The sequence below is a fragment of the Bos javanicus genome, chromosome 2 (genome assembly GCF_032452875.1).
Source record: "Bos javanicus breed banteng chromosome 2, ARS-OSU_banteng_1.0, whole genome shotgun sequence".
NCBI classification, from domain to species: domain Eukaryota; kingdom Metazoa; phylum Chordata; class Mammalia; order Artiodactyla; family Bovidae; genus Bos; species Bos javanicus.
In genome coordinates, this window is record NC_083869.1 from 23,905,750 (window position 1) to 23,922,985 (window position 17,236).

General features: G+C 42.3%; 1 protein-coding gene across 3 annotated transcripts in view; it reads right to left on the reverse strand.

Annotated features, from left to right (window-relative positions):
• RAPGEF4 (Rap guanine nucleotide exchange factor 4) overlaps positions 1–17,236 on the reverse strand; it is a 334,045-nt gene that overhangs the window by 241,177 nt on the left and 75,632 nt on the right. For 2 of the 3 annotated variants that reach the window (XM_061435215.1, XM_061435208.1), the window contains exon 4: positions 10,784–10,930. In XM_061435215.1, coding sequence (XP_061291199.1) covers positions 10,784–10,930 — 147 coding nt within the window. Of the gene's footprint in view, positions 1–3,533; positions 3,905–10,783; positions 10,931–17,236 lie in introns of those variants that run through there. The other variant, XM_061435223.1, reaches the window with a different exon arrangement.

Sequence of the window (17,236 nt, forward strand, 5' to 3'; positions counted from 1 at the left end):
TCAATGTCTTGATAAAATACAGCATTCACATAAATGGATAAATAAATGCCAATCTATGTATGAGTAACATGTCCTGAAAGAGGGTGTATGCATAATCAGTAAAGAAATACTGAAGAAAATCTCCACCATCTCAGCAGTAATCAAACACAATAACAATATGATGGAAATAAAAACACACATGTGCTGTGCTTAGTCGCTCAGTTGTGTCTGACTCTGAGATGACAAAGACTGTAGCCCACCACACTTCTCTGTCCATGGGGATTCTCCAGGCAAGAATATGGGAGTGGGTTGCCATGCCCTCCTCCAAGGGACCTTCCCAACCCAGGGATCGAACTCAGGTCTCCTGCATTGTAGGTGGATTCTCTACCATCTGAGCCACCAGGGAAACCCAAGAATACTAGAGTGGGTAGCCTATCCCTTCTCCAGGGGCTCTTCCTGACCCGGGAGTTGAACTGGGGCCTCCTACACTGCAGGCAGATTCTTTACCAGCTGAGCTAAGAGAGTGTGTGTGTGTATAAGTATATACACATATATATAAATAAACATATATAAAATGGTCATCCTGACCAAGGCCGGATGTAATAGGAATGCTCAAATACTCTTGGTGGCAGAATAAAAACCACTGAAAATAAATGTGATCATATTTATCGAGAGCCATAAAAGTTTTCATACCCTTCAACTAGTATTTCTTTTTCTGGGACTTTATCTTAAGTGATTCTCAATGTATAGTCCAGGGACAGATCAGGGATCTAGGGGTTCATGAGTTCAAAACTCTTTTCATAATAACACTAAGATACAACTTGCCCTTTTCACTCTTATCTCGTACAAGGTCACAGTGAAATTTTCCAGGAGCTACGTGATATATGAAGATATCATTATTCTGACAACTAAGTGAACATGTACTTGTAGGACTGGAATTTGGTGGTGATTTTGCACCTAATTCTTGCACTTTTAATAACCAGACCACATAGGCAACATCTAATCAAAAAGCCTCAAACAAATGCCACTCACTCGGTCTCTAAAGTTTTGATAGCCATTATCACTTAAATCTGGCAGAAATCCCAATTTGGAAGCAGAATGTCTGAAAAAGGGAAGGAATAACAGCACTTGGAAAAGTTAGCACAGACTAGTAAGGAACCAACATATCATTCAGTCGTAGAGCCTTAGCACAGGGCAGGGTCACACAGGAGCAGTGAGCGCAGAGTGGATACCTGAGCCCGGTGCCAGAAGACAGGGGTTCTCGGTAAATCCAGCTGGGGAGTTTTAAGGAGCTCTGATGCCTAGCCCCTACCATCTAGAGGCCCTAGTTTCATTGGTCTAGAGATGGCCCATCATGGGAATTTTCTAACAACTCCCAGGAAATTCTAACATGGAACTAGTTTTATGAATTACAATTATAAATGATGAAAGAAACCAAAAAGTTCTTGCCTTTCAAGTCACATATTCTGATACTATATCAACTGCTGCCTATACGTTATTCTTTCCATTCACATAATCTGTGGCTGTGCCACCTTGAATTTGCAAACCAAAAGATGAGTGGAAGGTGCTAAATTGTTCAACTTATAAGGCACCTAACATTCAACATTAACTTGGACCATTGCTGTCAGCAAGGCAGGATTTCAGTAAAGGTATATTTATCTTACAAATAGGTGGCCCAGGAAGCCTTCCAAAAAGGCATTCAGCAAACTTGGGTGAAACCAGGAATAGTTCAGAATTTCAGGCCAGAACACTCAACCACATCAAGAGCCTTCAGAAGGTCTGTCTTGCATTTATTGGTTTGAGCTAGACAGCTCAAAACACTGAGGTCAGTGAGAGCAACTGAAGCAAGACTGCAGGAATTTGGAGCTACCGACTTTGGGGCAGGATTTCCTGCTGCTCCTTCCTCAGTGTCAGACACCCTGCCCTGGTGACTGGGCCCTAACCTCTCCACGGGGGCCTGCAGACTACACAGGAGTGGAATTCGGTCTGATGAGAGTAGGAAAGTCCCATGACCACAGGGCTCCTGACACATAAAGAGCTTAACAATATCCCCAGCCCACACCACGAGTTCCTTCTGAAAATCTCAAGCTCTTAAAAGTTCTCCCAACTCACACTGCCTTTGCCTGGGGGACCCATTAAACTTCAGAACAGATTTCTCCAGTGATAACTGAACAACGAACAAAACACAAAGCCAGACATTTGGAAGTATAACGCATGACACCCTCAAGAGAGCAGGCAGACCCCTAAACAAGCTGGCACAAGCAGCCCAGGACGGGAGAAGGCCGGCCAGCACGACACAAGCGAGGAAGTCCAACCTCTTCTGTGTGGTCAGTCCCTTGGGACAAGGCTGCCTCAAACACTATAATTTGGTTAACTGACCCCAGTCCTTCAGGGAAGCTGAAAAACGGCCTTGTTAGCCACACAAGAATTCACCAGATCTCTTTGTCTTTGGATGAAATGATAGCCTGCATGGAAATGAATCTCTCCCCGCCCGCCCCCATACACCCTTCAGAACCCTCTATCTTTCCTGTAGTACCTTTCAGTTTGTATCAGGGTGATTTGTGTTCATGTTTGTCTGTCTTCTATGCTAGATCCTAAGCCAGAAAGACAGATACGGTGCATTTTGTATCTCCCCATGGTGCGAGCCAAGTCTGCTTGCTAAGTATGACAGAAGTTTCTAGAGAAATTCCCAAGAAGCATCAATTAACATTGAGCTGAGCATCTCTTTAGCAAGTATGCAGCCTGACAGGTGAGAGAGAGAAGAGGGATACTGCTAGGTTAAAGTGTAGGGAGAGGGTGGGGAGTTGTCAACGGCATGCTGGCACAGGCACAACCAGAGGAAGGACTCCAAAGCTTCTACCAACAGCAACTCCTAGAAGACATGAACGTCCACTGCACAGTCCTGAAATGAACACCCAAAGGAACACTGGCTAAGAAGGAATGACACTGCTTACGGCACCCTGCCAACAGCCCTACCAGCAACATCTGGGCACTTCTGGCACCTGACAGCCAAGCCTTGATCTGTTCAGATCCCCTGGTCATCATCTGAGAAACAGTGAGATCACAGCTTTCAGAGCTGGTGGGACTGCAAGTCATCAATAATGTAGCAGAGTTTCCCATAAACACTAAGGACTTCATACAGTCTGAGAGCTGCAGGCATTCAGAGGGTGAAATACCATCACTTTCAATCTGTTTCCTTGCCCCAAATTCATTTTTAATAGATGCCATTCACTAAATACATGTATTTAATATTAATGTGTTAAATGTAACTCTGCCTAATTAAGAACAAATATTTTTATCTTCTAGAAACATTTAAGATCATCCGGCTAAATAAACAAATCCTTCACCATCAGAAACACAAGTCACTACTCCCCCCTACCACTCTCTCCCCACAAATAAAGATGAAATCAAATTATGTCAGTGCCATGGTACATATTTAGGTCTGGTGGAACTTCATTAGAAAAGCCAGAGATGTCTTAGAGTATAAAACCAAACTGCAAGCTGCGACATGTAATTATTTCCCCACTAAAGAATAGATAAGAATCCATCCTGACCTTGCAGGGCATGCGTCCTTCTTTTCCTTTTTCTCAGTGTTCTCAGACATCCAGTGAAGAGCTGTCCTGTATCTGGACAGCAAAATGCACCTTCATCGCCGATAATTTCCTGTTAGGATCTGTTACTGTTAAGAGGATCTTAGTCCCGAGAGAGAAGCAGGGCTGGTGCCTCTCTAGGAAAGCTCAGGAAGTCTTTTCTGATTGCCTCTGACTGCCTATGTGTATATAGATCTTTTTAACTTTAGTTACCTCCTAGTAACTTCACTCCCTTCCCCTCTGGATCTGAATCATTCTGCCACCCCGTGGAAAGGCTGGCGGACAGAGGAGTGAGAGCCTGGGGCAGACATGAAGCCCTAGTCAGCCGAGCAGGCTTCCGCTCAGTTTAAAAGCAGCAGAACTGTGAGCAGAGAGGCGGGAGAACCAACAGGATGTGTGTGGCTGGAGTTCCTGGCACGAAGTCTTGGCTTTCATGTTTATTTTTGGATGTATTTTTCTTAGTCCTTTGATGCAAATTTCTGGCCTGGGAAGTAACCCTACAGTACAAGCTCCAAAGTTGCCAAAAAGTCAGTACAGGCCTCTGACTTGGGAGAAAGCAGGTCACTTGGCTTTTAGGCTCTGGTTAATCCTCAGCTGGGGGTGGGGGAGACCCTGCATATTAACAGGCAGGTCAGGGGCGGCCTACCTGAGGGTGGGTCACAGAATTCAACAGCTATACCCAGAGTTCAACATCTATGCATTTATTTGAAATATCAGTCTACCTTGAAAGGCTACCATTAATGCAAAAGTAAAACAACCTGAATTTTTTTTGCATGCTAAATAAAGTATTAAAACCCACACAAAGGGCTTCTGAGATTTTTATGTTCTAAGATACTATGTTTTAAGTATTGGGCTTTAATTTTTCTGACAGCCCAAGACAGATAGGAACATCAAATCTATTCAAGCTGGAGCGGATGCCTCTGAGAGGTATATTATTCCAATATGGTTTTTAAAGTGCATCAGCAAAGACTAAGCTGCTGTTATTTCCATAATTCCTATTCTCATAGTGGCTTGAAAGATTACTAATGGAAAAGGGCTTTTTCTCTCTGCGTAGTCCAAAAGAGGCAGTAAACAGAAATGGCTAAAAAGCTTTTCAGTCCAACAACTGCCAATATATCTGGTAGAATCGAGAAATAAAACACTGAAAATTAGGGAATAGAGACAGATGCAGAAATATTTCTTTGGCAATATTCATTACTCTTAGAAATATTGTTTACAAGCTGTATTCTCTTCCTAAGAAAGAAACATGCACATCTCTCTCATTTTCACCATTCCATTTTATATCTCAGAAAGCATAAAAAATCATCAGCCAACAATATTTACTGAGGCCACAGACATGTATGGCGAATAAACTCTACTGGATCAATCACTGCATCTGAGCAACAGTTCTCTGTGATACTGTAGGTCTTGGTTGGGAGAAGGCAACGGCACCCACTCCAGTACTCTTGCACGGAAAATCCCATGGACGGAGCAGCCTGCTGGGCTGCAGTCCATGGGGTGGCTAGGAGTCGGACACGACTGAGAGACTTAACTTTCACTTTCATGCCCTGGAGACGGAAATGGCAACCCACTCCAGTATTCTTGCCTGGAGAACCCCAGGGACAGAGGAGCCTGGTGGGCTGCCGTCTATGGGGTCACACAGAGTCGGACACGACTGAAGCGACTTAGCAGCAGTAGCAGCAGGTCTTGGTTAGAATAAAATCACAGAGCTCCTGGGTAACTATTACAGCCAAAAAGCCACTTTTACGGTGGCATGGCTCAGACTACAAATTTAAAATACTGCTTTATTTTTAAATAAAATTAAAAAATCAAAATAAAAATTTTACATAAAATAAAAATTAGTTTCATTGCTGTCTTTAAAGGTCAAGTAATTTATTCACCAGTCTGTACTACTCTGAACATGTTCAAACATAGCTTGCAATGAAGGAGAGCTTTCGCCCAGAATGATGTTCGTGCAGCTGGAACACAGCTGGCAGATGACCAGTGCAAGTACCTCTCAGCGGCATCGTTTATGAGTCTGATGGAGAGTGACTCCCCAGTCTACTTCTCTGAACATATTGGGCTCATATCCTCATTCAAGTCCATGTATTTGGAATATTCCCTGTAAAGATGTCAAAATGCGCTGTAAACCTGAAAGCATCTTCATCCAAAACATCAGCTGGAAAGTCAGGAAGAAAATAAAAAAAAACCCTTTGTTATTGGTCTAATCGCTGACAACCTTAGACTGTGTGTGCTCAGAAGGAATTCATGGAGTTGGACAGTAAATTGGTATTTATTTATTTCAAGAGCCACCAGCAGTCATAAATACTCATAATCTTGGATCAAGTATTAATAATGGCTTAGAACTCCCAAACCAACACTTAAACTGCTTTGCCATTTAACTGCCTTACCGAGGATATACAATGCCTCTAGAGTCAGAGTTTAAATCACAATTCTCAAGAACTAAAAAATGGTACTTCAACTTTTTAAATTTTATTCTGAAATTCAAAAACATAACTTTCTCTTTTCACTCTTACTTTTGCCCTCCCCCCTCCAAGATGCTATTAAAAATGAGATGTTTTATAACCTAGTTAATATTTGTATTAAGTTCTAATATCAAAGAAGCATGAAAAAAGAGGGACGTGTTATTGACCAACTCTGAATAAAGCTACTGTAATTCACCTAAGCTAAGAAAATATGACCTGACTTTGAGATGGAGCAACCTAGCACCCTCGGATATATGACCATAAATTGGCAACTGAAGCACGGAAAGAGGAAAGAAAGTAGCTTTCATTAGGGAAGATTGAAAGATTTAAAGATTTCATTAGGAAAGTAGCTATCAGGAAAGATATAGGGTACAAAAGAAGCATCAAGCTGCTACCTCAGTTATATCTTGGGGAATATTTTTTTGATTTTATATATTTGTATAGATGATTGACAGGGAGATGATGATGGACAGGGAAGCCTGGCGTGCTGCAGACCAAGAGGTGGCAAAGAGTCGAACACAACCCTGTGACTGAACTGAACTGATAAATGACTGAGAGAATGCTCTGGTCACATTTATGACAATTTTTTGATGTGAATTTTCTGATTTTTAAATTTTTTACTTTTTAAAACTTTTTATTTTGTGTTGGGGTATAGACAATTAACAATGGTGTGATAGTTTCAGGCTAACAGTGAAGGGACTCAGCCACACATAAATATGTATCCATTCTCCCACAAACTCCCCTCACATCCAGGCTGCCATGTAACACTGAGTAGAGTTCCATGTGCTGTACAGTAGGACCCTGTTGATTATCCATCTTAAAAACAGCAGCGTGTACACGTCCATCCCAAATTCCCTAACTATTGCTCCCCCACAACATTCTCCCCTCTGCCTGGCAACCATAAGTTTGTTCTGAAAGTATGATAATAATTTTTTAAAATACTCTGGGTGCTATCAGTTTGACCTACAACATTAATGACAATATAAAGCAAGAGTATTTGATGAAATTAAGTAGAATTTCAGTATCTCACACGTAGGTCTCTGAGTGTGCATTTGCTGAGAACTGAGAACACTTGCCTCTGATTAGGAAAGGAAGCAGGATTACCAAGCTCTCTGTCGGCATTAAAGTCCCAACTGTAAGATTTAAAACAGATAATTCACTCAGCCTGTTAAACAGCTTCTTTAGACTGGGCTACCTGTTACTGGTTAGACACCATAATTTCCTAGTTAGAAGGACCTCAGACTCCTGGTCCTTGTCAATTACTTTGTTGCTCAGTCTCTCAGTCGTGTCTCTTTGTGACCCATGGACTGCAATACGCCAGGCTTCCCTGTCCCTCATCATCGCCCGGAGTTTGCTCAAACTCATGTCCGTTGAGTCAGTGATACCATCCAACCCTCACTGCTTTAAACGGCATCAAAGCCATAGATAAGGAGGGAAGTCTCCGAGAGTGCCTGCCACACAATGGACCCACCATGCCAGTCCTCAAAAGTGAGCAGGCAGATGAGATGAACACGTGACTTTAGACCCATGATTCAGACAAACTAATTTTTACTGTGTGGGAACTAGAGCCTAACAGTGAGCTTCTTGCCACACTGACAGGAGCAGCAGCATCCAGCTGGCCATTCTACTGCCTTCTTCCTGCCATTTCATGGTTCAGTGAGGCTTCTCCCTGAATCCTGAAGCTATGTCCTCCTTCACTTTTGATATTTGGCTATCAGATCGAACTCAGACTTCAGCTGGCACTATGAGCTTCAGTTTTAATGTTGCTTACAGATACTATGTACCAGTGTAATGAATGGCTGAATTACCAACTCTGTTATCTGACATAATCAAGGAAAAGGTGTTCTGGTTATCCAATATTTTGCTAGCAGATTAGTGTTACATATGCCATTAATAGATCACCCAAATTCAAATAATAGAAATAGATTTTACTTAACGATAATGATATATTATACCCTGAAATAATATTATTGACTTGCTAGTTTATTTTCTGTCTCCTCCAAGCAGAACAGAAGCCCTGGCCCAGCAAAAAGAAGTTCTGTCAATCTTGCTCACTGCTCTTGCCAGGCCTGACACACAGGAGATCTTCCTTAAGTGTTTGCTGAATAAGCGAACAGTAGAATAAACAGAAGTTGATCTTTATTCCTCAGAAGGTAATCTAGAGTTTCACAATTTCTTAGGATGATCATGCACTGTAAATGCACAAGTGTGCCCATGAATAAAGTTCTGATTCACACAGGCAGCTAGATAATGGAGTTCCCTGTACTCTCACTTCAGTCAGTTAAAATGCTGGAGAGGCACCTAATTTGTACTTTGCACTTGGTTGCATGAACAGGTAAGTAAAGTATCTTATTAACTTCTTGCTCACTATGAGGTTCCACATCCTGACCTGTAAAATAAGAGGTCAGACTATATACTCCCTCCATCCTTTTCTGCTCACTGACAGGGGAGACCAGAATCATGCTGTGAGGTTACAGGTGAAGGGCTGGACCCACTGCACTACAAAATCACGTGGCAAGGTTTGGGAAACCAAGGACCACCTTCTACATCAATACCCCCATTTAACAATCTTCCTCTAAGGGAAATCTCTGCAAAAAACAGCCCACCCTAAAATATACTCAAATACAATCCAACCGAGGGATCAAATGAGTCAAATCAACACATCACTAACAGTGAGGCATCCAGACATTAGCAGCACCTTAATGTACTCAGCATCACCTTTGGCTTCTCCTTGCCAAAACGGTTTGACTTGACCTAATCAAACCCTCAGCACCAACTTTCATTTTCAGGAAACCCTGGAGTAGAGGTACAAAAAAGATACCATGAGAAAACAATCAGACAAACCTCGAATTTGGAGGAAACTAATCTGGCCTTTTTAACAAGTCAATGCCATAGCGAGACAGAGACAGGGAAGCCGTGAGGAGGAGAGAGACTGACTTAGATATAACAATCAAATGTAATGCACAGTTCTTGATTTGAGCCTCGTTTGAAATAAAACAGATATAAAAATACCCATGGGATAAATTTATGGGTATTTATGGGGAAATTTCAGCTGTGCACTGGGTATCAGATTAGGATATTATCTTTAGTTTTGTAGGTGAAATAACAGTATTATGGATATGCAGCAGGATATTCTGATTGTCTGGAGATATATGCTGATGTTTAGGATGAAATGTCATGATGCCTGACATTTATATTAAAGTGGTTCAGCAGAAAAAGATGAAGCAAATATGGCTAAATGCTAGTAACTGCTGGACCAAGTGAGATTGCAGTCTTTCATTGTATTATCCTTTTTGATTTCCTGTATGTTCGAAAATGTTTTAAATAAATGTTGTAGAATGTTCACAGGTAGCAACTTCTCAGGAACTTTTCACAGCACTAGGACCTCCTAATTAAAATAAATTTTTAATTATTGCCCGCAAACCATCCTCGACCAACAACTTGAATAAGTCATCACAGATGAAAGCAGTTATAATGACACATACCGCAAGCAGGAGTCATTTTTTGTTCTTAAACCAGTCTTCCAAATTTTCTTTTGGAAAAGACTTTTTGGTTTACCTTTTAAAGATCCAAAAAGCAGCTTATTTGCCTCAAGCCTGGGCCCTTTTAATTGACAGAAAACCTCTCCGCACAAACCTCACGCAAACCTACTTTGGCTTTGCCTTCCTAAAACTCGCTTTTGTCTCTGAACTTTACAGAGCAGTTGGAGCTCTTTAATATTTTCTAAGAGGAACATTTCAAACAAGTAACCCTGCAATTTATTCACTACTACCAAGAATAAAAGTACCAGGTTTCACCACCGGGGCCTTCCAAGGCTTGCAGGACTTTCAAGGCAAAGCATCACTCACTCACCTGCAGGCTTGCTCCCTTAATGCATCTGGCATTTGTTTGGCTCTGGAGGAAGCAATTTGATTACACAAAATTCTTTTTAGATCAAGTTTAAAATCTTAGCCACACTGGGACAAGTGGTAAAGCCTGCCAGCTCGATGGGTTAACACTTGGACATACTGAGCCCAGGACAAAGATAGGGAACAACCCACAGGTAAAAATCAGAAGCTTCAAGAACTGAAAAGGAATAAGCATAAAAGATGAGAGGGCCTAAGTGCTCCATTTGCCATGACTGCATATAAGATTTATTCCCCGTCCTTTTTTGTAAATGAGCGTGGTACCCTAAGGGATGCTGGTCAGCAGCAGGAAATGCACCAGCCGCCAGGACTGGCTGCTCCAGCCACTGCTGTGACACCCGTGCATTTTAGGCTGGCAGGTAACCAGCCATCTTTATGTCCCTCGTTTCCCATACCTTATTACAGGGCACTTCATTTTTAAAAGCATTTAAATGAAGCAGATGTTAACCCCATTCATCCCACTTTTCCAGGGATCATGTCAATGATGATTTTGAAAATGCCAAAGAAAATGTCAAAGTATTTTGTTCTATGGTTAAGAATACATTTGTGGAATGGGAGGGAGGAAATACATAAAACACTCTATGGTCATTCAAGAAATAATTATCATGTATGTCAAACCACAGGAAATTGAGCAAGCGCTAAATTAAAAAATAAAAAAAAGAAGGATGTCTTGTGTCAAAATGCCTTTTTCACTCACTCATTTCAAAAACAAGTTTTGAAAATTAAATTCCATCCACTGGCTGAGAACAGAACACATTAAGGCTTGACTAAATGCCATTATCCACGTGGTACTCCCTTTCTTCTCTGCAACCACGTTAATTGACAAAGCCGCCCTGAGGCTCACCTCCCATAGTGCCTTGAAGTCCTTCTGCTCGATGCGGAGCAGCTCACTGCTCTCCCTGGTAACGATGGTCGCATGGCGCGGGGTGTTGTCCAGAATGGACTCTCCAAAGGCCGTCCCAATTCCCAGAGTGCAGATGGTCACTGCGTCCTGAGAACCCCAAAAACCAGTTGTTAGAAAAGTCGACATCTTATCAGTGGATGAGTTGTGTTTTCTCAGAAGTGGACAGCTGACCCTTGAACAACGTGGGAGTTAGAGGTGCCAACCCCCTCATGTAGTAGAAAATCGGGAGTATATCGTGGTTCCTACACATCAACAGATTCAGCCAGCCACACACTCTCTTATACTGTCGTATTTACTACTGAAAAAACTCTGCTATGAGTGGACCCCCACAGTACAAACTCGCCCTGTTCATAGGTCAACTCATTTCTATACAGTAAAACACTCGGTTCAATTGCACAGTTTAACAAGCTTTGACAAATATATACACCCTGTAATCATCACCCAAATCAAGACAGAACATTTCTGTCACCACTGTGACTTCCCTCATGCCCCTTTCAAGTCAAGACCGTCCTTTCAGAGGCAATTGATCTTCTGATTTCTATCACCATAAAGGAATTTTGCCAGTTTTAGATTTTACCTAAAAGGAATCAGACAATATGCCCTCTTTAGTGTCTGGCTTCTTTTGCTCAACATAATGTCTATAAGATTCATCCATGTTGTCATGTGGAGCAGCTGTTTTTCCCTTGACCTGTGGACCACTGCATGGATATGCCCCAGTCTGCTTATCCATTCTCCTCCTGGTGGACATTTGGGTTATTTCTGGTTTGGGCATATTATGAATAAGGCTGCTGCCAATCTTGCACATGTCCTTTTTGTGTGCGTGGTTATCTTTCTATATGACTACTATCTCAAGGTGTCCCACGTGGCATCGGTAGTAAAGAATCTGCCTGCCAATACTGGAGGCACAAGAGACATGGATTCGATCCTTGGTTTGGGAAGATCCCCTGGAGTAGGAAATGGCCCTCCACTCTGTATTCTTGCCTGGAAAATTTCATGGGCAGAGGAACCTGGCGGGCTACCGTCCATGGTGTTGCAAAGAGTCCGACATGACAGAGTGACCGAGCATTACTATCTCTAAGAAAATGTGGGACATTTTTTGAAGATGAACTTGCTTTTTTCCCCAAGTGAGAGAGTTCAATTACGGTATTTAAATAAAAAGCCAAAATAGGGATACTGTTATGTCATTCTGTCTTAAAGAGACGAGGAAAATGAAGGTGACCATGGTTGGTTCGTGAGGCCCTGGTACACAGATAGCAAATAATGCACAGCCAGATTCTAGTTGTGACTCTCTGACTACAGATTCCAAGCTTTTTGTATTATGCTGCCTCCCGCAGCCACAACATAGTAAAAACAGCATCCAACGAAGTACAGTGCAGGAAGCTTATAAAATGTTCTGAATCAATGATTTTAAAGTTTAAGGTGTGCTACACAAGTAATTTCCTCTCTGCATGCACCATATGTGATAATACTTGGGTTAATCCTAACTAGTCTCAAGCAATGCAAACCCTTGAAATCACCTGGCTATTCATTTTGCAAGGAATTATCAACTAAGGTCCGTACATATAGGCAATCCTGAGCTAGAAGGCGTAGTTTTCCTTTCATGCATCTAATACATGATAACAGGAAAGTTATTAAGATCAAGTTAGTGACCTTCTAACCACATTAGTAGGACAAATGCCCCTATGAATCCAGTTCCTTGAACCATAGCAAACTGCTTCTGCACAGATATTATCATATAAAACTGTGTTCAGGAAAATAAAATAATACCTCAGAAGAGAAAGAGAGATCAAGGGGAAACAAAAATGGCCTGCTAATAAATTTTCCAGAAAGGCAGCTACAAACAAACTCAGTCAGAAAAATATCCCCAGAACTGAAATATTAATACCCAGCAAGTCAGATACTTCTGAGTAATTTTCAAATTCTAGTAAAAACACAAGATGGATTATGATGAATCACAGACTTTCACAAATTCTCTGGATTATTAGGTTTTCTCAAAGATCCCACTAGCCTACTTCATTTTTAAAAAATCATCTGAATCTTTCAGAAAGAACTCTTTTAGCCTAATTTACACTCTCCAGTGTAAATATCTATTTAAAAACCTGTCAGGGATGAACCATACCTATTACTCCTGCCACTATCCCTGTAGCTTAATTATCTATGATTATCTACAAAGTATAATGCGAAAGAACTCTGAAGATCTGAAGATCTGTTATTTGTGAGCCAGCTATAGATTTTTACAGACTAAGTTGTTTCCTTCATTTCTCACCTCCTATCCCTGACACCTGTCATCGTGTGTCACCAAAACAAATACAAAGACACAGGCTTTGAAAGTCCAACTGTGAAAATCACTCACATGAGTCCGTCTTCTTGCTAGCAAGCAGCTCTTGTGAGAAAGACAAAAGACTGAACATTTTCTTGGTCTTCCCCAGAGAGTTTAACGTGACCCCTGCCTCCTCCTAAACATAACACGTTTAGTCATGTTAGTGTTGCCAAGCGCTCTCCTCAGCAAAGCCTTGTGCGTCAGGACCTCTGTACAGAGGGGCACCGGCCCCCGTCATTCCATCCAGCACCTTTGCTCATTCCCAGTGTCCCCGGCTCTCCCACCAGGGCTGAGGGTGGGAGCCAACCCGCCTTCATCTCCTCCTTCATCCTCCATCCTCTCACATGTAAGGACAGGGAGTCACAGATACAAGATTCGGTCTTGAAAGTAGGACTGTAAAACCTCACCTGAAACAAGGGCAGCTTGCAAATTCAAACTCGACTTTCAGCAGACTAAGTATACTCAGGACCAATTTACTCAGAAGTCTGAATGGACTGGGGAAGTGTGGGTTGGGCACTGGGATAACTGGGCACAGGGAAGAAGTCTTGAGAAGAACATTTTCACCCTAAAGATGAATCACTGTCTCTGTAGTCCCTGAGGTTCAGGCCTTGTTTATATCTGAATTCCAGGCCGGGACCTGCAATGTGCTTAGGAAATAAATCTCAAATAAAGACATTTACATTCCAATGTTCTCCCATTCCAATGTTCTCAATGCAGCAGAATCAATATGCATTGCTCAGTATGTACACTCAAAGGCAGGATACTACCATTCCTTTAAACTCACACATCCACTGGAGATCTGTTCATGTCTCTCTACTTATTAAATAGGGACTGTTGAGACTTTTATTTTCTGCTCATTTGCAAATTAATGTTCAGAAAGGCTACTGAAAGGAAATATATACAGTGACAAAGACTGAAGAAAGCAATCAGCACAAACTATGAAACATCAACAGTGAAGAAATGTCCCATTTTATATTAAGATGGCCATTTATTTTGAGGATTTTCAAACATGAAACGATTTAAAAACTGGCGTGTTTTCAGGGATGAAGGTGGGTTTAGCAGATGCTGCTGGAGTCCTACCAGATCCTCCCCACCCATTTCTCCCACCCTAGCCTTACCCTCAGAAGCATCCATAGGTTTCTGGACAGTTCCGGCACATACTTGCAGTTTCCCTCTTCATCTGCATTGCTCTGCTTAAGGGCAGAGTGCTGGACACCGGACAAGTTAAAGCTTGCCGGGTACATCTTCCAAAGAGGCATGACAGTAGAAGATAAATACCCTGGCTTCTACCTGACACAATTTGTTAGAGGGTTCCTGGAAGGAGTGAGCCCAGCTGCCCACAGCTGAACTCCTCATCTACACATTTTTATTGGCATTCCTCATTCCGTGTCTCAATTCCCCTACTTCCTTACAACACTTCCTGGGGTGTCCTCCATAAAAACCACTGCAGCCAAATCCTTGTCTCCAGATAGGCTTCTGGATAAACACGAGATTGGATTAGCTAAACCAATCTTGACCTGTGAGTCCCAAGTTACACTGAGACCTCTGGAGAGGTACTGGGCCAAAGCTGCATCCCCAAAGAGATTCTGTAATAGCAGCAGAGGCCAGCTTATCACTGATTACTTTGCATCAGACACACCCGAAGAGCAATATCCCTTGCGTGTCACCTGGGAAGACCTCATTGTGTTTCCTGTAGAGGATACAGGGTCTCTGAGCCCAGTCCTACGATGTAACTAGTGGTGATGGGCTCTCAGAAAAAGAATTAACTGTGGCATGATACTGAGACGATCGGAGGGTTTCTCCCTCCTATCTGACCTAGCTCTCTCTCATCTATCACTCCACTAAATCAGTCCTTCTCCTACCTTCTAAACACTTAATGACCCACTCACCCTGAACAGTACTAATCTCCTGTGCATCCTGTAGGCATGTGGATCTCCACGTGTGTGGCTGGAACACTATGCACCATGCACCGCCCCAGGCGTCTTGACTATGATGTCTCATTAATTCTTCACAACAATTAAAGGACATAATTTAAGTGCTCTACACAATGGGTGATTCAAAAGAAACGCTGAATAAAGCTATTCTTACTGATGATAGTTTTAAATACTTCTCAAAACTGTAAAGCAATCAATCAATTAAAAATAAAAAAGAACCTCTTTCCAAGGCTCAGTAGGAAAATTGATTAATTTTGATTAAGTATTAATTTTAGCCATACAGGTTCTTTTTTCAACCAGCCAATTGATAGATTTATTGACTACCTAATCATTCCAAATCACCAGGAAAATACAAAACATTTGGCAGTGCTCCCCCTCTCACCTTCTGGCCCCAATACTGGGGCTCACTTGACCCTCTCCTAGAGGATGCAATCCATTTAGCTCTTCTCTTCCTCATCAGGAGAAAGGGAGGCAATCAAAGCCAGAACTGAGAAGCGTGTCTGCATTACTGCTTTTCCCACTCTGAGCACCAGGTGCCCCATTCTAACGGAGTTCCTATTTCAGTTGGAGAAACTGGGTTTCTGTCTTTCTGCATCTGGTATCCTAATTCTTCTCAAAGTGGCAGACTGCCTTGTTGACAGCACTTCCTGGCATCCTTCCGACACCCGGCCTGTTCATCAGCCTGCCTGGCCACCCACCTCCATCACGGAGCCTGTTTCCTGCCTCCCTGTCCAGCACCCAGCCCTATCATCGCGTTAAACGGCCTGCCTCAATCCTTCACCAAGCTGACCTGTGCTTGGGTCACAAGCTGGGCTGTGCTGCTTCAATCGCTGGCTTCCTACCTCCTGACCAGCACTGCCTGCATACGCCTCTAGATGGCGCCCACCGTCATCTAGAAGAGGAGGTTCTACCCACTCCTGCCCAGCAAGGCACCAACTGAAGTCATGAACAGTGTCTTGGACTGCTGTGTTTCAGCCGGAGAGGAAAATCGCGACCCACTCCAGTGTTCTTGCCTAGAGAATCCCGTGGACAGAGGAGCCCGGTGGGCTGCCGTCCATAGGGTCGCACAGAGTCGGACACGACTGAAGCGACTTAGCAGCAGCAGCATGTGTTTCAGCAGAATAGGTGGAGTCTGGTTATCTTCACTCATAAAAGTTGGTGTTAGGTGAGTTATCAAAGATGTCAACAATCTGGTCCGGGGCGGGGTAGAGGGGAAGGCAGGGAGCATCAGGCATAGGAAGGGTTGGGCAGAGTGAGGGTAGGAATCCCTTGGAGGCAGCAAAGGGAGAAGACGGTGCACCTTGCAGACCTAGATTCAAAACTCACTTCTGTCAGTTACTAGTCCCCGGCTTCGGGCAGAATGCTCCCAGGAGCCTCAGTATTTTTATTTGCAAAATGGTGCAATCTTTCTCACAAGATTAGTAGTAGAATTCAATATACATAATAGATAGTCCTACATGGTTCCTGGCACGCAGGTGCTCCACAAAAAAAAAAAAAAAGGAAAATATTATTTCTAACTTAACCTATGCATGTATATACATATGGCTATCTACATTTCTAAAGCAAGTTATGTTTTTCTACTACTGAAGTAACAGAGAATCTCTTATTCATTTTGTGTTAATCTCCAATTAATGATGGCTTTTTCAATGCTTAAATTCCAAGTTTCTCTGTCCCCCAATCTGGATGTCAAGTGGTTTGAATGATCTGCAAAACACTTCAGCTCTCTGGGGGAGCATGTATTCAAAGGAACCCTTCTGACGAATCCTGCTGTAAATCAGAGAATCCTTTTGTATTGCAACTAATCACCCCTGTATTTATCTGCTTTGTATGTCTGGAAGATGGTATACTAGGTTTTCTTAAAGTAGGCATTCTCGTATGAAGCATTTTGTTTGTTTCATTACAAACATAGCTACATAGCTACAGTATGAACATAGGAATGGTGTTAAGAAACGCCATGATTATGTGTCACTGGAATTCAAGCTAATACACATGGACCTTGCAAATGATATTTATAAGCAGCCACAGAAATTCAATTTACACAAGTTAGACATTCTGATGAAATTTAAAATAAAATAGAAGGATTTTCTGTGGTAATTACATCGATTTTTGACTCTCCTGTAATTTTAAGGAGTATCAGTT